At 34.6% G+C, this 24,170-nt stretch overlaps 1 protein-coding gene across 1 annotated transcript in view; it reads left to right on the top strand.

Moving 5' to 3' along the window:
- Positions 1-23,519, top strand: part of SYDE2 (synapse defective Rho GTPase homolog 2) — a 47,915-nt gene extending 24,396 nt beyond the window's left edge. Inside the window, exons 5-7 of the mRNA XM_025417787.3 lie at positions 12,360-12,541; positions 15,531-15,762; positions 21,106-23,519. Coding sequence (XP_025273572.3) covers positions 12,360-12,541; positions 15,531-15,762; positions 21,106-21,605 — 914 coding nt within the window. The 3' untranslated portion in view covers positions 21,606-23,519. The remainder of the gene's footprint in view (positions 1-12,359; positions 12,542-15,530; positions 15,763-21,105) is intronic.
- The last annotated feature ends 651 nt before the right edge of the window (positions 23,520-24,170 follow it).

A 24,170-nucleotide genomic window follows, 5' to 3' on the forward strand; every position in this document is an offset into this window, starting at 1 on the left:
TATCTTCAGGGACTATTGGCTTATAATTCCATGTTTGTTTTTGTTGTTGTTTTACTTTTTATTAGCAAAGTTTTGAAGCATATACAAAAGTAGAGAGAATATTATGATAAACTCTCTTTTTCCATCACCTGGCTTCCATAATCAACACCTGACCAAACCTGTTATCTTTAATACCCCTCATTTGATTCTCACCTAGACATGGATTATTTTGAAGTGTATCTTGGATATCATATCCATTCACCTATAGATGCTTTGGTATGTATCTGCAGCTCTTCTGTGTTATTTTGATAGTTCTCTCTACTGTTAACTACCATTTTTTTCATGCTGTAATATTGTTTGTTTATCTTTCTACTTTGATTTCTTATTTCATGTGCAATTACTTGGTGAGGAGAGAATTTGAGGAAAGTTCAACTTTCCCATATTAAACAGATTTTTGTTGGTTGGAATTCTTTAAAACTTACTTTTAGGATTGGGGCTTTTTTTTTTTTTTTTTTTTTTTTTTAATTCATGAGAGATACAGAGAGAGAGAGAGAGGCAGAGACACAGGCAGAGGGAGAAGCAGGCTCCATGCAGGGAGCCCGACGTGGGACTTGATCCCGGGTCTCCAGGATCACACCCTGGGCTGCAGGTGGCACTAAACCGCTGCGCCACCGGGGCTGCCCGGATTGGGGCTTTTTATAACAATTGAGGTTCTCAATCTCTGAACTCTGAATGACTGTATTTTCATAGTATTTAATATATACTCTTAGATAATTAAAACTTTGATACTATTTTAAAAGAGATAGCAAAACCAAGGCACTTTTTCTTTCTTATAAATTTTAGCAAATCAGAAATAATGGATGCTTTTATTTTTTTTAAAGGAAGAAAAGTTTATTTTTTCTACACACAAAATAGATCATGTCTACAAAAAAAGTAGAATTTTCCCTTTAATAATATGTAATTATAATCGGCAAAGAACCCATTTTATGAATTCATTAAAGGGAGATTTTATAAATAGCAATTCCCAGGAAATTACACTCTATAACCAAATGAAATGAGATTTCATCTTGGTAAATCATTATCTTAGAAATAAATCGTGTCAAATATATACAAATTAAAAAGATGAATCATGTGGTTTAGTTTGATTATTTGCTATAAAACAGATCCTTAAAAGTTTGTAGCATGTGCAAGTGATATGACTAATAGGCCAATGAATATTAGATTTATAGCATTCTTTTCTAAAATTGAGAGTTTTCATAATTTATGAATTGGGTATATTTTGGCTCTATTCTTTGTACTCTTCCGTTTCTGGAAAGCTTTGTACTCTTCTGTTTCTGGAAAGCTCTTCCATTTTTGGTTTTGGGTTAAAAGATTTATTTATTTTAGAGAGAGAGTGTGGAAGGGAGGGGCAGCAGGAGAGTGGGGAAAGAATCCAAAGCAGACTCCACACCTGGTGTGGAGCCCAACACAGGGTTTGATCCCAGGATCCTAAGATCACTATGCGAGCCAAAACCAAGAGTTGGACGCTTAACTGACTATGCCACCCAGGGGCCCCAGGAAAGTTGTTTTTAAAAAGAACCTAGAGATATTTTCTTTCTTGATAAAGAGCCAATGAAATGATTCAAAATTATCTGAGAAATATCACTGGAATTACAATAAGTTATACACAAGGTCTCATTGTGTCTCAAAAGAAAGGATATTGTTGATTTGGGGAATTGGCCAGTAATGATGTTGCCTCATGTGTTTATTCCCTGTGAGCTCACATTTCTAAGTAAACTTAGAAATATAATTTACAGTTCAGTAGTTTTTTAAAAATGAGCTATTAATAAAGTGAGTGATAGAGTTTACCCACAGTTTAATGTGTTCTTTGTAGTTGCTCCAGACAAACCAGATTTTTCAATGAAGTGCAAAATTTAAGGTACGAAATCTATTCATGATTGTTTATGGGGCTTATTTATCAAAGGAACAAGAATTTAGAAAAGTAAAAATATCATTTGGTGATTAGAAAATTTTTCTCCTGCAGAGAAAAATTCAATTTGAATGTGTTTGCCCTATGTATAATTGACTTCATATTGCAGTATTACACCACCGAGATCTAAATTCAAAACGTTTATTTGACCATGACTTTTCTGATTTTAATTCTTTTTAAATTATTCATTCTTTTATTTTCCCTGAAAAGAAAACTTGATCAGAAATAAACACCAAATTATCTTTAAAACATTAATAATTTTCTTCATTTATGCATATTAAATATACATTTTCCCTACCATATGTATTATATGTTCTCTAGTCTCTGGCACATTAACTTTCAAATTATTTGGTCTTGTCTTTCTTTCTTTGTTTCTTTCATTTGTTTCTTGATTTTATTTATTTCTTCATGAAAGACACACACACACAGAGGCAGAGACATAGGCAGAGGGAGAATCAGGCTCCAAGAGGGGAGCTTGATGTGGAACTCTATCCCAGGACCCCAGGATCACAACCTGAGCCAAAGGCAGATGCTCAGACACTGAGCCACCCATGGGTCCCTATTTCTGTTTTGGTTTTTTTTTTAACCTGGATTGAACATAGACCTGTAAACTATAAAAACACTAAAGAATGAAGAACACTGAGGAATGGTCATAGATTTAGCAATTGAAATAAACTGAGGCAGTGAGAGCCATTTGATCTGAATAACATCTATAGAGTGTGACCAAAATAAGCAGGAAGTTCAGAAAGAGTAAGTGAGGTAGAGTGGGGTAGATGAATGGTTTTAAAAAATTAATTTATAACATTAACTTGCAGAAATGTCAGTGATTCTACATTCAAATATATCTACTCTAATGTATCTTTATTATTCATAGAAGTTTCACCTGGGAAAGAATGACTCTCACAGCCCTGTACTATTTTCAGTATTCTGGTTCTGCTGAGTTAAATTTTTGCGATCGTGGGTACTGATAGAGGATGGAGGCACTTTCTCGGGAGACAGTGTCTCACTTGAAGAATGAGGTTATTTAGTATATTAATCTTCATAGTCCGGCAGTTGCTGGTAGAAAAATGGTATCCATCTATCTAACCATCATATACTGAATGCTTACTATATGTCAGACACTTTGCTAAGGCATTTGTAATACAACAATGTGTAAGAGATAATGTCCACCCTCAAGAATACTAGTCTAAGGGGAAAGATAACTGATTATAATATATGAGCAGGAACACTTAACTTATTGTGGGAAAATTAGGGAAAACTTGCTGGGAAAGGTGACTCAGCTAACTTTAAGAAGGTGAACTGATTTAGCCACAGGGGTTGGAGGAGAGCAATTTATTAGCAGAAACTTAGATGGAAAACTACATGACTTGTAGTACTTGTTAAAGAGGAAAGCACCAGGCAGGGGAGTAGTGGGAGATGGCTGGAATGCTCTCTCAGACTGGAACCCAGACCTGGCAATGAGTGTCATTTGGAAACAGCAGAGTTAGAACATGATCATTTTCATTTCTCTCTCTCTCTCTCTCTTTTTAAGATTTTATTTATTTATTCATGAGAGACACACAGAGGCCGAGACATAGGAAGAGGGAGGAGAAGCAGGCTCCATGCAGAGAGCCCGATGCAGGACTTGATGCTGGGACTCTGGGATCACGTCCTGAGCCAAAGGCAGACGCTTAACCACTGAGCCACCCAGGCATCCCTCTCTTTTTCTTTCTGTCTTTTCCCTCCTTCCCTTCCTTCCAGGTTAGTTGGATGAGTTTCCATGTACTAGGGTTTTTGGTTTTTTTTTTTAAGATTTTATTTATTCATGAGTGCCACAGAGAGAGAGAGGCAGAGACATAGGCAGAGGGAGAAGCAGGCTCCAATGTAGGACTCAATCCCAGGACCCCAAGATCACCCCCTGAGACAAAGGCAGACACTCAATTACTGAACCACCCAGGTATCTCTCAGGTACTAGGTTTTACACTTCTACACTAAAGACATATCGGTAGCTAGGAGGGCTAAAAAAAAATATAAGGAGATGGTGATCTATAAACTCTTTGAGGTGAATATGTGTAATTCTATAGTGACTTTTAAAAAATTATTCTTGTGTATTTAATAAAAAGACTTTAAAAAATTGTTCATTTGTGTTGTAGTCCTAAAGGGTAAATACTGAGAGATTATTTGTTTTGTTTTGTTCTCTAAATCAGAACCAGAGTTTTAAACTTAATACTGTATATTCCTGAGGTACTGGTATGATGGTGGCTATAGAAATCAAAGTAAGAAACCCAAAGGAGAAGGGGAGTCTACGCATAGGAATAACTAGAATCCACTTAATCACTTATCCTTCCCTATCTGAAATTAATTGGTTTATTTACTAAATATTTATTGAACATTTACTATATGCCAGGAATTCTTTTAGGCACCAGGGACAAATAAACAAGATGAACAGTATCTCAGTCCTTATATGTGTATTCTAGTGGGGAAAGAGAATCAGTAATCAAGCTAATGAATAGTAAGATATAGTAACTTATGAGTGATAAGTAGGACAATGGGAATGATACTGATTGGAGGTAGTAGTCAGCTTGGTGAATTCCATGGGTAGCGGGTTCAGAAAAGAAAGTTCATCTGAGAAGTGCCTTTTGAGCTAAGATCTGTATGAAACAGAGTTAACCATTGGAAGATCTGGGGCCAGAGTTCTAGGTAGAGAGAACAGTGATTTTGCAAATTGAGAATTAATAAAATACAGGTACTACAAACCAGTCTTTGAAAGGTAGAAGTAGTTTTAGTTATTAGAGTGCTCTGTGTGTGTGTGTATGTGTATATGTGTGATGATACCTATTATTCTATCATGGAAATGAGTAGAATTTTCCTGTGGTGTTAGTCCTTGTGCCTGAATGAAAGTGAAAGGCATATGGTTTCATAGTATCTATTACAGAGCAACTTAAGAGATATAGCCAGATCCAATTCTTTATTTACATATATTTGCCTGCATTTTCTTCAGGTACATGATAAAAGTTTTACTGTGTTGGGCTAAATAAATTTCTTCATGTAAGTAGTTCCAGTGTCTCCCTTTACTAGTTCCTGTGGCAGGAGAGATTGTCACCACAAACTTAGTATCGTAAAGTTTTTATGTCCCCAGAATATTTGAAAGATGTTAAGAAGTCTGTCACTAAGTTTTTGGGATAAGGTCATATAGCTAATTTCTAGATTGATAGTATATGTCACAACCTAGCATAAATAACTCTTCTCTGTATCATTTTATGAAATCTTTTGATTATTTTTCCAATTAAATTATTTTTCCAATTAACTCTTTGTCTACATATAAAAAAAGGAGCTATAACTTTTACTTCATTGAACATAATGTACATTGAGCATTCTTTAAGTGCTTAGTATTTGTTAGTAATAATTCTCCCTTATTTGCCCTCAAATTATAGTGAAGTAAGTAATCTTGAACTTGGATTAATTTAAAATTCCATTTATATTAATGGTTGTTTAGTATGTTAATTATGTAAAAGATAATGGTATTTGAAATATGTATTTAACTAAGCTATAAAGTTATCTTTTCTGGAGATCTTTTAGGTTTTAATTTAATTGCTTTATAGGGTGAGTCTCAAACTACTAGGGCATTAAATTTTGTTAGGACTAACAAGTCTTGCTTTGTCAAGGACACATATGGAATTTTTTTTTTTTAAATCATGCCCTAGAGGGTTAGTAGTGTATTTGGCAACTACAGGAAATTGCATTTTCATTAACTGTAACTCAGTTGTGCTCTTTACACCAAATATTGCTATTCATTGTAGATAGACTGCAAAACTAATGATGGTAGTAAAAAAAAAAAAATCACATATAAGTTAAGGAATGGGAATAAACAAGTACCATGTCTGCTGTGTACAAAATACTTTTTCATCAGTGTACATCTAACATGTATTGATCTATCAATCTTTATATATCATATTTCTTCATATATGTTAAGGAAGAAATTTGGTCATTATTATCTTGGTTTACAAGTGCTATTTCCAGATGATCTTTCTTTTTTCACTGTTGAGTAGTTCATCTGAGGAATGATGTTTCTCTTGAGGCTAATGACACCACCACCTCTATCTTCCATATTTAACATCATCTGCAGAACTCTCGGGCATTACCATTTATTCACTGAACACTTTGAGATCTCACCAGTGATTATATTTCTAACTGAAGTCCTGCCTTTGTCCTAAGTGATTTTTTTTTAAAGATTTTATTTATTCATTCATGAGAAACACAGAGAGAGAAGCACGGATACAGGCAGAGGGAGAAGCAGGCTCCATGCAGGGAGCCCGACGTGGGACTCGATCCCGGGTCTCCAGGATCAGGCCCTGGGCCGAAGGTGGCGCTAAACCACTGAGCCACCCAGGCTGCCCCGTCCTAAGTAATTTTAATATGCAAATGACCCATCCAGAATCTATTTGTTAAAAGACTGTTCTTTTTCCATTGAATTGTATAGAAATACAGTTGATTTTTACATATTGATATTGTGCTTTGCTAAACTCATTTATTAGTTCTATTAGTTTTTTAGTAGATTCCTTAGGATTTTCTATATATGAGATTAGGTTGTCTACGAATAGAGATAATTTTACTTCTCTCTTTCCAAGATGGATTCTTCTTATTTCTTTTTCTTGTCTAGTTGCCCTGGCTAGAACTTGCAATATATTTTGAACAGCAGTAGCAAGAGTGAACATCCTTATCTTGTTCTTGATGTTAGGAGGAAAGTATTCAGTTTTTGCCATTTTTTATGATGTCAACTGAATTTTTCATAGATCCCCTTTAGCAAGTTGAGGAAATTCCCTCCTCTTCCAAGTTTATTGGATGCTTTTATCATGAAAGTGTGTTGGATTTCATTCAGTGACTTTTATGAGTCTATTGAAATGATCATGTGGTTTATGTCCTTTATTTTATTGATATAATATATTACAATAATTGGTTTTCAGAAGTTAAGCCAACCCTTGCATTCCTGAGATTAATCTCACTTAGTCATGATGTATATTCCTCCTTTTTCTCCTCCTCCTCCTCTCCTTCTTCTCCTCCTCCTCCTCCTTCTTCTTCCTCTCTTCATCTTCTTCCTTCTTTTTAAAAATATATTGCTGGACTTAGTGTGCTAGCATTTTGTTGAGAAATCTTGTGTCTGTATTCCTAAATGATACTGGTCTGTAGTTTTCTTGTGATGTCTTTGACTGGTTTTGGTATCAGGATAATGTTGGCCTTTCTACTCTGATCTTTATTTATTATTTTTTAAAAGATTTTATTCATTTATTCATGAGAGAGGCAGAGACACAGGCAAAGGGAGAAGCAGACTCCCCGCAGGATCATGCCCTGAACCCAAGGCAGAAGCTTAACAACCACTGAGCCACCCAGGCGTTCTTACTCTGATCTTTATATTTTCCTTTCTTCTATTCACTTTGAGTATAATTTGGTCCTTTTCCCCCTACTACTTTCTTAAGATAGAAACTGAAGCCATTGATTTGGGACCTTCTCAGTAGAAATCAATCTTCTAACATAGACCCTTAATGCTACAGATTCCCTCTAAATTCTATTTTAACCTCATCCCACAAATTTTGATGTGTTGCGTTTTCATTTTCAGTTAGTTCAAGCACTCTCTGATTTCCCTTTTTCTTTTCTTTGATTCATGGGTTATTTAGAAGTATGTTAGTTTGTGTCAAAATATTTAGGGAGTTATCCATATTTTTAAAATTATTAATTTCTCATTTAATTCATTATAATCATAGCACATACTTAATGTGATTTGAATTTTTTTGTTCTTAAACTTATTTTAAGGTCAAAGATATACACTTCTGTGGTAAATGTTTTCTTTTGAACCCTTGAGAAGAATATGCGTTCTGGTGTTTTGGAATGTAATATGCTATAATTACCAATGTAGTCAAGTTGATTAATAATGTTCCAATCCTCCGTGTCTTTATGTGTTTTTTTTCTTCTTGTTAAGAGAGGCATGTTGAAATCTTCAACTATGATTGTGGTTTTGACTCATCCATCTTCTACCTCCCCCTTTCCTTTAAAGACTTCAATTACACATGTATTAGGTCACTCGTGTTTGTTTTACAGCTCACCGATATTCTACTCAATTTTTTTCCAGTCTTTTAAAAAAAAAATCTCTTTAATTTTAGATTATTTCTATTGCTAAGTCTTCAAGTCATTAATCTTCTCTGCTAAAATTAATTCCATCCATTGTATTTTAAATCACTGATATTTTAGTTTTCACTATTAGAAATTTGATCTTTTTTTTTATACCTTCTGTGTCTCTACTTAACATGTGCAGTCTTTCTTCTAGCTTCTTGAATGCATGAGATACCATTTAATAACTGTTTCGATGTCCATGTCTACTAATTCTATCATCTGTGTCATTTCTGAGTTGCTTCACAATTGATTTTCTCCTTGTTATAGTTGATATTTGCCTACTTCTTTATATACATGGTAACTTTTTGTTGGATGTCAGATTGTGAATTTTATCTTCTTGGTTGCTAGATATATATATTTTTTATCCTTTTAGATGCTTCTGGGCTTTGTTCTGGTATACTAGGTAAGTTACTTGGGAATAGTTTGATTCTTTTTTGATTGTGCTTATAAGTAGAATGAGAGCAGCTTTTAATAGGATTTCTCTTTTTCTATTTCTTTGATTCACTACTAAAACAAAACCCTTCTGTGTACTCATATTAGTTTCCTGTGGCTGCTGTAACCAAGTGCCATAAGGTAGTTGGTTAAAATAATAGGAATTTATTGCCTCATGGTTCTGGAGGCTGGAAGTCCAAAATTAAGATGTCAGTAGGGCTTTGCTCCCTCTGAAGGCTGTAGAGAAAGTCTTCCTTGCTTCATCATAGCTTTTGGTGATTTGCTGGCAATCTTTGGCATTCCTTGTTTTATAGATGCATCACTCTAATCCTCTGTCTTCACAAGGTGTTCTCTTCATGCTTCTTCATGTCCTCTTCCCTCTACATATGTCTGTCTCTGTGTCCAAATTCCGTTTTATAAGAACACCAGTCATATTGTATTAGGACCTGCCCTAATGACCCCATTTTAATGTGATTATCTCTATAAAGATCCAAACAAGATCACATTTTGAGGTACTGGGGACTAAGACTTAAATATAGGGGGTTTTTGTGTGTGGGAGACATATTCAACCCATAACAGTACTGTACCCAAATCCCATGAGGTATGAAGTTTTTCACTTTGGTTGCTCAGAACAGGAGCTATTGCCTGCCAGTGTAAGCTTCTGAAGTTGTTTCCTCTAATCTTTGTGGGCAGTTAATTTCCTCACCTGCACGTGCTGATCAGTACTCAGAGACTCGGGGAGTCTTGGAAATCTCTAGCATTTTTTCTGGGCAGCTGTCTACTCTCTAATACTTTGTTCTTCAAGCTCTAGCTGCTTTGATCTTCTTAGACTTCTAGTTTCCTCTCCCCAAATTAGCTAGACCTACTAGTTATTGTGTTTGTACCTTCTCACTGTGACCTGGAAAGGCTTTCCAGGCAGTAAGCTGAGGCAATTATGGGCATATCTCATTAGTTTCCCATCCCTTAGGGATCATATCCTTCTTTGCCTGATGTCCAATGTGTTGAACGTAGTTTTTTTTTTTTTTTTTCCATATATTTTATCTGGTGTTCCCAGTTGTCTCAGGCAGGGAGTTAAATCTGGTCCACGATGCTGCATGTTGGCTGGAACAACTGTCTGTTTTTCTAGCCTGTATCTGACTTACTGATTGCTACTAGAAAAAGTCATACAAAGGTGTATGTTGCTACCAGTATAAATCCATGGACTTCAAAATTAACTAGGCTTTCGGTGATGTCTGCTAATAAATATGTGTTCTTCTCTCTCCAGCCCCCCTTTTCTCACTCTTCAGAGTGTCTGTTTAATATCTTCTCACTTCTCATATCCTATTTCACTCACGTCACTTTTAGCAGATGACCCTGTCTCCCAACTTCATGGAACAAATAGAAGCCATCAGATAGGAACCTCTTCTACTTGTAACCCAGCCTGCCAGCATGCCTTCTTTGGCATACATCCTTTCCACTTTTCCACTGCCTTTTCTGTAACAGTATAGAAATCATCTTCCTCACATTTTGGACTAATTTTAATTCCTTCATGTGTTCTTATGAGTCTCTTCTTCTTCTTCGGGGATTTTGCTCACCTGATCATATTCTTCCTTCTTGGATCTTGAAAACCATTTTAATGTCTTTATATTAGCATTTAAATGTTCAGTTCTTTTTCATATTAAAAAAAATCCCTACTTTGATCCTGCTTCCCCCCTTCCCACTCATCTATGGTTATCACCTTCTCTCAAAGCGAGATTTCTAGAGTAGATTGCATATCTTTCTTTCTTTTTCTCTATTTTTTAACATCCATTTACTACCCAACCTGACTTCTATGTTCTTTATTCCCTTGAAGCTGGGCCTACCAAGGCTGCTGACTTATTTCTCTGGTGGACACTTTTTGGTCCTTATTTTAAATAATCTCATGTTTCTTCTACCTAGTTACAAAAACTCCTGCCTTAGAATCACAGCAGGAATTTGTTAAAATTACAGGGACGTGAGCCCTAACTCCTGGAGATTATGATTTAGTAGGGCTGGCATGGGGCTCTGGAATTTTTTTTTTTTTAAGTTCTTCAGGTTATTTCAGCGTGCAGCCAAGTTGGCGAAACACTGTTCCCCATAGTATTTAACATGGTTTTTATCTAACCTATTACTGGTTATCAGCTGATACCATAGACTCTTTGTCGAAACAGTTTTTTCTTGACTTCCTTGGCAGCGTACTTGCCAGTCTCCCCTTACCCTATCTCTGCCTCTTCTTACCATCCATACTTCTTTAGTTCTCTTTGGAAAAATCCTCTTCGTAATGACCCCTTAAAAGCTGGTGTTCTTCAGGCCCTTCTCACATATTCTGTGCCTCCCTGATTATCTCAGCCATTCCCAAGCTTCGTTATCATCTTTAAGTTGATCATTCTCAGGGTCTCCAGCCATCTCTTTCCTGAGCCTAGAGTTTATATCCAGCAACCTTTAATGTCCCATAGATACTTTAGGCTGAATATTTTCAAAATGAAACTCCTTTCTGTCCTTTTCCCCCACTGTTTAAAGTATGGCACTGCCATCCACCTAGATGTTCAAGCTCCAAACCTAGGAAACATCCTTATCCCTCCTTTACCTCAAAATCACAAATGCATTTTTGATTTAGTGATCCTGTTTTGGGAGTTTATCCTATAGACATACCTGAATACATACAAGTAATGATGTGCAAGGCTATTCATTGTAGCATGTTTTGGAATAACAAAAGATTAGAAACAACCCAAGTATTCCATCTGTAGTACCTGACCAGATGCAGTTCTGGAATATCCATACTTTGGAATATCTGTGATGTGGCTATAAAACCCCACTTTTATTTTTTTTTAAAGATTTTATTTATTGGGATCCCTGGGTGGCGCAGCGGTTTGGCGCCTGCCTTTGGCCCAGGGCGCGATCCTGGAGACCCGGGATTGAATCCCACGTCGGGCTCCCTGTGCATGGAGCCTGCTTCTCCCTCTGCCTGTGTCTCTGCCTCTCTCTATCTCTGTATGACTATCATAAATAAAAAAAAAAAAAAGATTTTATTTATTTATTCATGAGACACAGAGAGAGAGAGAGAGAGAGAGGCAGAGACACAGGCAGAGGGAGAAGCAGGCTCCATGCAGGAAGCCCCATTCAGGACTCGATCCTAGGAGTCCAGGATCACGCTCTGAGCCAAACGCAGATGCTCAACCGCTGAGCCACCCAGGCTTCCCTAAAACCCCACTTTAGAAAATCTTATGTAGCAAGATGTGATTCCAGTTTATTCAAACAGATGTTTTGATCCAGCATTCTCTTTGGATATAACACCAAAATCTACAAAGCAATATAAGGAAGAATACTCTCTTTCTCGTCAGTAAATAAAACAAAACAAGATCTATTCTCTTAGCAGCTTCCAAATACACAATACAGTATTATTAATTATAGTCACCATGCTGTACATGGACTATTGGTATTCTTTAACTATCAAAAGTCTAGAAACTCAAAATTCATATAATTGAAATAATTTATAATTAATATTAGTATGCCTTGTTTTCTCAACTTCTGTTTCACATATATTTATAGAGGGCCAGAATCAACAGAGTATATGTACCATGAATTGCTTACTTTATGAGTAACAAATCTAATATGTATGATGATTATGTATGTACATTTTTAGCATGCTTTCAAAACAAGAAGTCCATTACCAAGGCAGTTTATAAGATCACAAAATACTGGTGTTTGTTATAATAGGTTTTTGTTATTTTATTATTTTCAGCATATTAAAGGTTGGCTAGAACAATACTTAATTTAAATTTTTTTCACAGTTTTTTATTTTACTCTGAAGACCAATTGCTATCTCTGTTTTCTAAAGGTGTTCTTAAGGACTATCTAAGAGAACTTCCTTCTCCTCTGATAACAAAGCAGCTTTATGAGGCTGTATTAGACGCAATGGCAAAAAATCCTTTGAAAATGTCATCAAGCGGATGTGAGAATGACCCAGGTGACTCTAAGTACACTGTTGACCTGCTTGATTGTCTGCCTGATGTTGAGAAGGTAAGCATATGTGGTATACCTTTTTCCCTAAAAGTCTGCTAACGAATATATACTTAGCAGCAGAGTTACAAATAATTTTTCAGGTATTTCACATTTGTGGCAGTATAAGTTCTGCCTTTATTAAAACCTCCTTAAACAACATAACTCTAAAAACTGCTTCTTAGAGTAAATCTAGATAACAGTTTTATTTTTTCTCTATGTAGTTTTAGTCAGGCACAGGTACTTCCTATATGTTTTTAAAGAGTACAGTTACCTTATTATTAAAGTAATATTTGTTTATTATAGAAAAATTGGGAAGATATAGCAAAGAATGGAAAATTGCAATTATCAATATCCAAAGGCAACAATAATTAGCATATTAATTTATTTCCTTTTAGAATTAAAAAAATTTATGGTAACTGTTTTAGTGTACATGGCTTAGCCTCAAGACTTAAGCAACCCTTACCACCACCATTTCTATCCTTCTTGCCTCTTCACATTTGCCGCCTCCACACAATCTAAATCTTGAGATCAGTATCTTCAGACATGCCTGCAGAGTAGATAGAAGGGTAGCTGGGTCTGCAAAACCAGTCTTAGCCTAACTTTAGTTGTTGTTCCCTAGAACAAAAGGGAAAATAATGGGACGCCTGGGTGGCTCAGTGGTTTAGCACCTGCCTTCAGCCCAGGGCATGGTCCTGGAGACCCAGGATCGAGTCCCACATTGGGCTCCCTGCATGGAGCCTGCTTCTCACTCTGCCTGTGTCTCTGCTTCTCTCTGTGTCTGTCATGAATAAATAAATAAAATCTTTAAAAAAAAAAAAAAAAGGAAAATAAGGGAGAGATGGCTGGACTTGTCCAGATGAGGCTGACTCTATCTATATTTCTTACCACGTGAGAGTAAAAGGGCAAGAGTGAATAGAATTTTTTTTTAAGATTGTATTTATTTGAGAGAAAGAGAGAGCGGGGAGAGAGCACAGGTAGGGGGGAGGGACAGAGGGAGAGAGAGCAGACTCCCCACTGAGCAAGGAGCCTGATGGGGAGCTGGATCCCAGGAGTCTGGGATCATGATGTGAGCTGAAGGCAGACACTTAACCAACTGAGCCACCTAGGCTCCCAAGTGTAGGGCAATGTTAAGCCCCAAAACTTGATTCACTTGTATACTGTAATCTTCTGAACATCCTGTGCTCACTCCAATTAGATTAACAATTAATAAATACTCCTTTGGGTGGGAAGAAGGGAAGAGCTACAGAGAGGTGTGAGCAGTAGAAGGGTGGGGTGAAGGGATAGAAATATTCCTTCCTTGATATAAGGTAAAATTGTGTCATTTTACTTATAAGTGAAGTAATGAGTGTCCAGGAACTTAAACACTTGTCTAAGTTATATAGCTTTTATGAGTGTTGTAGACTGTCACCTGAATTTTGGCCTTTCAGGCCCTAAAGCTCATACTATTAGCGTCCTTTCTAAAAAGGCTTCATAATATTACATTGAGTGGACTTCACATAATTTGTCACTATTCTCTTTTGCATAATATTTAGGTTTTGAGCCTATTTGTATATATTTATATGCGGAGATTTCTTTTCACCTAGTAGAATTATGTACTTAGAATAGAATCTCAAGAGTGGAATTGTTCATTTAAATGATGTAAACATTTAAAGGCTCTTAATACATTTACATATTACTTTTCAAGAGGGACACAACAATTACATTTTTTGGCTCATCTTAGTAGACAAAAAAATATTTTCTTATTTTAAGTTATATTCCTTCATTTGCTATTGAGATTAAACCTAAGATACTTAACCAGAGGTGATTACATGTGTATGTGTGTGTGTTGTTCATAGCACAATATGCTGAAACTAGACTTAAGATGTCAATGTATGTAGAGTCCCACTTGTGTTACGAAATGTATAGTAAATGGAGAAGAGGAACGGCTATTTATTATTTACATTATTTTTATGATTCATATATTTGATTTGTTTTGATTTCAAAATATCAATTATAGTCTTCTCTGGTTTTCATTCTCTTTTCATTCCGTTCTTTCACAGCTGAATATTGAAAGAATGTTTATTTCGGTTGTACCTTACTTCTTCACCACTCTTGACTACTCAACACATTGTAATCTGGCTTCCTACCCTATCTCTCTGGACTTATTTTTGCCAGGGTTACTAATGACCTTCTGATCACTGAATCCAGTTGTCACTTTTGGCTCTGGAAATACGTCATTTTGATTTTTTTCTTTTTAAAAAATTTTTATGATACAGTTTTATTTGTCATTCATTTCTTTAATGTAATTATGAAGAAATTATATACTCATTTTATTTGTTAAATGATTTATCTTAAGCCAGTACTTCAAAACATCATTTCTTTCCATAATTGCTTAAACCTGAATAATTTTCCATTTCTTGAGCAAACTCCCCTTATCAGTTTCTTCAACTATTAAAAAGTATTCTTTTTCAACAAATTTTACTGTTACATCTAGTTATACTAGTCATGGTTTGTCTAGTTAAAGTATTTATTAGTTAAACGCATTGACCTTTTTCCTAATCTGAATTATAATAGAACTGGGCCCTGTTTGAAATTGTTAGCTTCCCTAGATTTAAGATGTAGTCCCCTACTTATGACTACAGGATTTATCTGTGCTTAAAGATAAACACTCTTACCTGAGTCCTCTTCCATCACAGCTTTTGCTATTGTCATTTTAAAGGAGGAAAGAGAAGAAAATGTTGATGTATATTTTCTTAGGGACTCCCGTTGAAACTTGGAATGCATTCTGAGCCTTTTAGAGTATACATTTTAATGGATCAAATTATGTCATTGGAACCTAGGGTCCTGTGTAATGTTTTTATAAGAAATTATGTTTCAAAGTCCCAAATATCCAATTTACAAGCAAATATTTGAAACAACCTTTTGAAAAGTGACAGGATGCATATCTATATTTTCTGCTAGAATTATGTCCTTGAATTTGCCCCTGTATATAACTCTATTAAGTGAAATGCAATTTAATTTAATTTAGGCAACCCTAAAGATGTTGCTGGATCATCTGAAATTGGTGGCTTCTTATCATGAAGTGAATAAGATGACTTGCCAGAATTTGGCTGTGTGCTTTGGACCAGTATTACTAAGTCAGAGGCAAGAGACTTCCACCCATAACAACAGAGTCTTTACTGATTCAGAAGAACTTGCAAGTGCTTTGGATTTTAAAAAACATATTGAAGTTCTTCATTACTTACTTCAACTCTGGCCAGGTAAATGATTCAATGGAAATATTTTTCTCTTTCAATGATAGGGTGTTTGAATTAGCTAATCATTAAATATGCCCATACGTGATTGAAGAAAATCTTTTCTAGATTTTGCTTTTTCAAATAGTTATGAATTGATACCTTTAAATTTCTCCATTTAAATTTTTTGCTTTTGCTGATAATATTGTAGACATATAGATCAATGTACACATTTTGGTCAGATCTGGATTTGTATTATGGTTGTGTTACTTATTAGCAACCTGATCTTGGGAAGCTCTTTAACATCTTAGAGCTTCAGTATCATCTTTCTTTTGTCATACGGATTTAATAATATGTTTATAGAATTAAATAAAAAGTTATGTTTGTAAGGTACTCAGCACACCTCTTGTCACATAATAGGAACTCTGTAAATATTAATTTCTTTACCCTTCTCATTTTTAGTTCAACTGGTATGAAGCAGAATTCATTTTTTTCTTCCTTCAGTTCTACTTCTTGACATCTTTTTTTTTAATAATAAATTTATTTTTTATTGGTGTTCAATTTGCCAACATCCAGAATAACACCCAGTGCTCATCCTGTCAAGTGCCCCCCTCAGTGCCCGTCACCCATTCACCCCCACCCCCCGCCCTCCTCCCCTTCCACCACTCCTAGTTTGTTTCCCAGAGTTAGGAGTCTTTATGTTCTGTCTCCCTTTCTGATATTTCTACTTCCTGACATCTTTATTCATGGTTGTTCTTCAAATTATCCAGGCTTAATTTGACAATCATCTTTGATTTTTCCATCTTACTTATCTATCCCCTGTTCTAGTCAATAACAAAAAGCTGACAGTTATTTTCCTAATACCTCTCTTATATATTTTCAGAACTAAAAGGAATATGTATTTAACTGTATGTTCTATATAGGAGGCTGTATTTAAGTTCCAAAATTTTCTTATCCTGTAATAACCCCCACTCCTCTTCCCCACCCTGCATAGTAACAAACATGAAAGTACTTAGGAGCTTTGTGTATCACACGGTGGTAAAAGTGCTTGGGCCTTGGAGTCAGGCATGAATTCGGATCCAGGTTGTGGCCCAGGCACATATTAATTCCCCTAAGCCTCAGTATGCTTCTCTATAAATAGTGCCTACCTCAAGGTTGTTGTGATGATTCTGTAGGCAAAGCATCTAAGGGCAGTGAGCAAAGTGTGTTGCATAGATTTATCTCTTTGTTACTCTTTTAATGATACATATGAGGACAGACCAAAATACAAAAATGCTTGATATAGTCTTTTAAAATACATCACATTAATTATAGGAAGTGAATAAAATATTTCAATTTTTAAATTTGTAAAGTTAAAATTTTTGCTTTCTTTTAAACACAGGCTTAAAAATAATTTCTAATTTATATCTTAACTGAATTGGTATATATTATTAATTATTTTAAAATCCTGCATCAAGATTCTCTGGATAATTGGTTTGATTTCTGCATTTGGTATCTCACATAAGGGAGCTCTCAAGTTAAAGTTTTATTTTTTTTATTTTTTTTTTTTTTAAGTTAAAGTTTTAAATGTGTGTTTCAACTGCTTTAATTCTAATAAGCATTAGGAATTGGGAAAGGAGCCATCTTAGTCATTCTAATCACAAATGAAAACTTGCTTACCTAGAGATATCAAAGTTTACTATCAGTACCTGATTTCTTTATCATTTATTCTGTATCAGAAGTTATGTTATTTAAATGACTGCCCCAGAGGACCTGAATAGACTTTTTCCAAAGAAGACATCCAAATGGCCAAGGGACACATAAAAAGATGCTCAACATCACTCGGCATCAGAGAAATACAAATCAAAACCACAGTGATATATTCCCTTCATACCTATCAGAATGACTAATATCAAAAAGACAAGAAATAACAAGCGTTGGTGAGGATTGGGAAAAAGAAAACCCTTGTGATACAGAGAATAGGCCATCGGATGTTAACTTGCTGAATGCCCATCTCTATGCATTAAGTAGAAGGTTTTGGCTCCTCTTGCTGTGCATATCTTACTTATTATTATTATATTTTCTTTTGGAATTTCCCCTACTCCAGAGGTGAAAAGAGTTGGCTCTACCCTCCCCGCCCCTTTCATTTTTTACTTTAATTTTTTGTTATTTTTTAATTTGGGGCAATAAAATTTGCTTTAAGTTTTCCATTTGAAAAATCTTACTATCTTCAAAGTGATCAATTAGAATCCTAGCATATTGGCACTGGAAGGTAAAAATCATCCTGCCAATTGGCATTTCAGGATTATCTTCTGCTAAGCCCTGATTTTCTTTGGAAGTAGCTCTGGAGCCAGATTGGCAACAGGTGAGGGAACCAAATGTAAACACACTTCCCTTTTGATCAAAATAGTTTTCTTTTCATCTTTTTTAATGTATTGAGTTTTTACAAAATTGTTGCTTTCTAAAGATGGTTTTGCTGTTTTAAGAACATTAAAATTTAGAGAGAGTGTAACTCCTAGACCAGCTATTTGCTGTATCACATTTTCTATGAGTAAATTTGGGGCAGGTTTTTTAGGGAAAAGCTATCATTTTTTTCCCTATTCCTTTTTGTTCTATTTTCCTCACTAGACTAAGCTTTATGAGGTCTGAGATTATATTTTGCTTACACTGACGCACCCAAGTTCTAAGACAGTGCTCTGCCTTAACTAGGCACTCAATATGTTCTGTTAAATAAAGCAATTATACTATACATAAAAGGCTAATAAAATGGTGATTAAAAATATAAATCCATCAGAACAAGATAAGAAAATTAAGTTTCTTAGTGCTTATCATTACATTTTGAAACATTTTCAGCAACTTTATAGATTGCATTTTAAATTTTACTCTGTTGCAATGGGCAGTCGTAGTGTTGGGAAAACCAGAAGTTTTCCTTTAAGGGGTTAAAATTAATCATTTTCTCTGCATTTTTAATAGGAACTACTCCACTATCAGTAGTTTAAAAAGTCTGTGAAGTTGATTTTTCAGATATTGAATTTTTAGTCTAACATATAAAATATTGTAATTGGTTTCTTAAATATTTTCCAAGAAATATGCAAAAATAATGTTTTTTTTTAAAGATTTTATTTATTTATTCATGAGAGACAGAGAGAGAGCGAGGCAGAGACATAGGCAGAGGGAGAAGCAGGCTCCTGGGACTCCAGGATCATGCCCTGAACCAAGGGCAGACGCTCAACTGCTGAGCCACCCAGGCATCCCACAAAAATAATGTTTGAATAGGGATTCAGTTAAACAACTTTAACTGGCAACAAAATAAATCTGGGCTTTGCAGGTGAATGTCAGAGAAGGGGGCACAAGATGAGCTCAACCCACAGTCAAAAATGTTTTACTTTGGGTCACCCATCTGGCTCAGTTGGTAGAACATACAACTTGGGATCTTGGGGTTGTGAGTTCTAGTGCCATGTTGCCAAGGCATGGAGCTTACTTTAAAAAGTTTTATGGGGCACCTGGGTGGCTAAGCGGTTGAGTGTCTGCCTTTGGCTCAGGTCATGATCCCAGGGTTCGGGGATCAAGCCCCACATACTCAGATCAAATGGCTCTCACTGCCTCAGTATATTTCAGTTGCTAAATCTATGATCATTCCTCAGTGTTCTGCATTCTTTAGTGTTTATATAGTTTACAGATCTATGTTCAATCCAGGTAAAGAAAAAACAGAAATAGGGACCCATGGGTGGCTCAGTGGCTGAGCATCTGCCCTGGGGTTCTGGGATAGAGTTCCACATCTCCCTCTACCTGTGTCTCTGCCTCTCTCTGTGTGTCTCTCATGAAGAAATAAATAAAATCTTTAAAAAAAAAAAGTTTTACTTTGGTTGGATCACAAACCAGATGACTTCAAGGTTAGCAAAGTACTGGAATTGAAAACAACAGTCATGACACTTAAGATCTAAGAACAAGAATAGCACAGAAAGTGAGGGAGAAAGACAAGAAGATTTAGTGGAGATTAGTAGCTAGAGGAAAAAAAGGAATTTGAATAATTAAACAATGGAAAAATTTAGATGTTCATTTTGCAATTGCGTCAAATAATGGCATAGGGCATTCTGTATTAATACTGTTATTAAAAATAAATTTAAAGTAAATATCAGACCTTTATTTTCCAGAACATTTTAGATCAAAAGATTTAAGCTATTTACAATTACATATAATGGCCATATCATAAAAACATAGACAAATGCAAATGTTAAAAACATACCTATAGTTATCAAATATTTTAGTAAAATCTCAGTGAAAAATTATGTAACCTGAAAAATATTAAGATCACTGTAAGTCTGGAATACTAGAACTATATACATGTTTGTATTACTTTTCAATTATCTTTTATTTTCTACAAGAGGAAACAAGCACTCGTTATAAGTTGGAGTGTGAAAAGTAGGTATATTATTCCTGATGATATGTTCACACTGATAATATGTATCTTAGTCAAACAAAGTGTAAATGGAGAGGCATTTATTAATGGAGAATAAACAAGCAGAGAAAGGTATTATGGACAGTTTTTAAAAGTTATGCCTCAACATTTTCTATACAGAGGAACCTTAAACATTTTGCCCAATATACACAAAAAAGGTGAGCAGTGAAGCATTGGTTTGTCATGATGTGTTTATCTATAGTAATCTGTGTAGCCTGCACAATGCATAGGCCTAGAAGAAAATGAATCTTAATATATATAAAGAATGTTATTTGAGATTGTTAACCAGAATGGGAAAATAAAATATCTGTACTATTTTCAGGCAATAAATGAAGACTGTTAGTAGCTAATGCTGTATAATCAAACTCAGGTAACAAGCGGTCAAGTCTAGTATCTGCATTTTATCAAAGTGAAATTCGGGCTGCCTTAGTAAAGTAAATTATGACACTGCTGCTAATAGAATTGCAAAAAAGCACGAAGGTTAGAGTGAGCACTTTAGATGTCTTTGCCTCATTTAGATGTTTGCAGAAGAAGGAACTTTTTGTTTTGTTTTGTTTGTACACCAACATGCCTTGCCTGCTTTTTGCTGTATCTTTTAATTTAGAAGAAGCTACCAGCTTAGCTACTGTTTGAATTATAGATAGATAATAATTAACTTGCACTGGAAGTTAATCAACATTGGAAATTTGATTTGTTTGGGAATGTTATGATATGGCATGAATTAGCACCATCGAACATTCTACTAGCTTCTATCCCTAATCTTATGTCTGGTGATAGAAAAAAGTAATTATGGAATGCTTTTTAAAAAATATAGTGTGCATGTTTTGTTTTAATGCATGTTTGTAGTTGATTATTAAATGGCTTATCTTTGCTCTGTTTTTTTAAGGCCAGTTGGATGGCTGTGATTAAGCAAATTTATTGTTTGTTTCTAGTGCAACGTTTAACTGTCAAAGAATCAACAGACAATTTATTTCCAGAGCAGAAGTCTTCTCTAAATTATTTGAGGAGGAAGAAAGAACGACCTTGCATGTTAAATTTGAGTGGTACTGATTCATCAAGAATACTTAGATCAAGGCAAACCCGATTAGACAGTCCAGTTAGCAATCGTTATGCAGGAGACTGGAGCAGCTGTGGAGAAAACTACTTTTTGAATACAAAAGAAAATTTAAATGATGGAGATTATGATGATGTTCCTTCAGAAGACAGAGAAAATGGAGAAAACTGTAACAAAATGTATGGACCAGATATAATGATTGAACAGCCAGTACCCATGTCCAAAGAGTACACATTTCAGACATACTTGACAGTGCAGACAATTGAGTCTACAGTGGATCGAAAAGTCAATCTTCAAGACCTACAAGAAAGTATTGATACTTTGATTGGAAATCTGGAGCGTGAACTCAACAAAAACAAGCTTAATATGAGTGTTTGAGATTGAGAATTTTCATTTGCTTTTTTGTAATGTTTTAAATTTAAAATCAGTCTTTCTCACTTTCTTGTACCTCTCACAGTGATGTTTTTATTTTTTTACTCTTGAAAATTCCATTAATTTCTAGTAAGTTCATGTGATTCAATTAAAAATACTATTCATTAATATAATTTTTACTTATTAGAAAATTTTTCTTGGGGCAAAGATAACTTGGACTTGTGGATATTTTAACAAGTTTGGCCAATTCTATGGAGATAACTTTTAAATGCACTTATAAGATTCAGATGAATTATTAGCCCTGCTTAGTTTTTGTACTTTATAGGAACTGCTCTTTTGTAGCTGAAACAGATGTTTCTTTTAGAGGAACGTGGCAGCTGCTCCATCTGGTTTGCGGTGTGAGTCCATGTACACTGCAACATCATGTGATCATATTTCATTTGCAATGCAAATGCTGCTATAAAAAACCTTTTTATAAATAAAAGTAAAATTATACAAATATTAATGTATTCTGTATTAACACTCAGTAATTATTTAAGCTTATAAAAATTAAATATTTTTATAATCCTGAAAATGTGTCTATTTATAAGTGCATATATGGATAGATATTAGAATGGGAGAGGCATTGGCTGCAGAATCGCATGTATCTTTAAGGTATATATGTCATGGGGCCAAAATTATTAGCTTAAAATGTCTTTTTCAGGGAAAGAACATTTATGTTAAAGGAGTTCCATAGAAACACTTGAACCAAAACACTAAAAGCTTCTAAATAGAAATAATAGACTTTCTTTTTTTGATTCACAGAGTCATGATATCCCTAGTGAGAAGTCATCTTTTAAATTGAAATCGCCTAACTTCTTAAGGGATTAAGAGCCCAGATTTCTGCACTAGTGATTTACATTAAAAAAAATCTTCACCTATTCTATGCATTTTTATGTTCTGCTTTTTAAAACAAAGTAATTATACTTTAAGCATATTTATTTGTAGTAGTACATTGATAACACTGACTTTATAATTACCCTCATTTGTTTCTAAAGAAATCTTGCCAGCATACTCCACGTTACTGATTTTGAAAAATTAACTTATTTTGGCTAAGTATATCTACAATATAGTCATTATAGCAATCACAGCAGTGTTTGAAAATGTAAATTTAGAAGGCTTTTTTATTAAATTAGAATGTATTTTTTAAACTTTTATACCCACAGATCATGTAATTTTAAAATTATAAAATTTAATCACCAACTTAAAGATGTAGCAGCCATTAGAATATTGACTTCTTGATGTTTTTCTAAATATTAAAGTATTTAACTATTTCTATGTAGTATACATTGATAAACAGAACACCTTGTTATTTAATTTGAAAACACAATTGTTAAAAAGCCAGATAACTATTTTTATATGAAAATCTCATTTTTTAAAGCTTTGTATAACAATTGAGAAGAATACCAAAAGAATATGTGACAGGTATATATATTGAGTAAACAGTCAAAAGAAATGTACTTTAAATGTTTTGTAGGAAGACTGTCTCAGTCTTCCTTTAGTTTGCTTTATCATGTATATTGTATGAATTGAATAAGTTGTTCCAGAAATGCTAAAGTTTTATTAAAGTATTATAACCTTGGTGTCATGCTATTAATTATCATAATGACTTTAAGGATCACTTATTATGATGTCATTCTTTTTAAACAAACATGTTAAAGTTTTGGACAATCAAATGTTATTCATAAATACATGTAACAATATTTTTTGGTCCAGCATTGAAGTTTCCAGAATCTGAAATACTTTAAAGGCCAGATGTACTTTGTTATATAATTCTGGATGGGAATAGTTTAATCTCTGCCATCTTAAATAGAAAATACTAAACGTTTGTGTTGTCTAAATCACTGTGTCCTAACTATAAATCTCTTTTATTGAATCTGATGTATTTAGAAGTGCTGAGTAAGTTTATGCTTTTACTTTAAATGACCTTTAACTGCACACCTTTTTTGACTTTTTATGCCTGCTTTTTCTAATCTCCTGGGATCTTTCTACACTATAAGACCTTCAGCTATCATTCCCTTCTAAGTCTACCAGCCCCTACATTTTGGGGGGATTAAAAACAATTTTAATTTTAATGCATGTACCTGAATAAAATTTTGAGCAATTCAGATGGATAGAGAATGAAAAGTAAAGGTGTGCCTCCCTGCCACTCACACCAATCCCACTTCTCAGAGGTAATGCCACTTTTTATCCTTCAGGTTGGGACTACCTGCATCACTGGGTCTAGGTTTACTGCTGCTGTTTCTTGATTTGTCATTTAAGTAGTATCTGTTGATTGTCCATTATGAATGATAGGGAATGTCCATTCCTCCTCCCCATTTAATATTTTTAGTTCTTCCTTCAGTTTCCTTTATAACTTTAGTAATTTTTATTTCTTGATCCATCTCTTGTAAACAGTATCTCTTGTAAACAGTATCTCTTGTCTAGATACCAGTGCTATTCCTTCCTTCCAGCCCATTACTGTTCCTTACCTCCTAATTTCTCGAAGTTACACGTTTAGTTTATATAATCAACATTCATGGATGTATATTA

This window comes from Canis lupus, chromosome 6, assembly GCF_003254725.2.
Source record: "Canis lupus dingo isolate Sandy chromosome 6, ASM325472v2, whole genome shotgun sequence".
NCBI classification, from domain to species: Eukaryota; Metazoa; Chordata; class Mammalia; order Carnivora; family Canidae; genus Canis; species Canis lupus.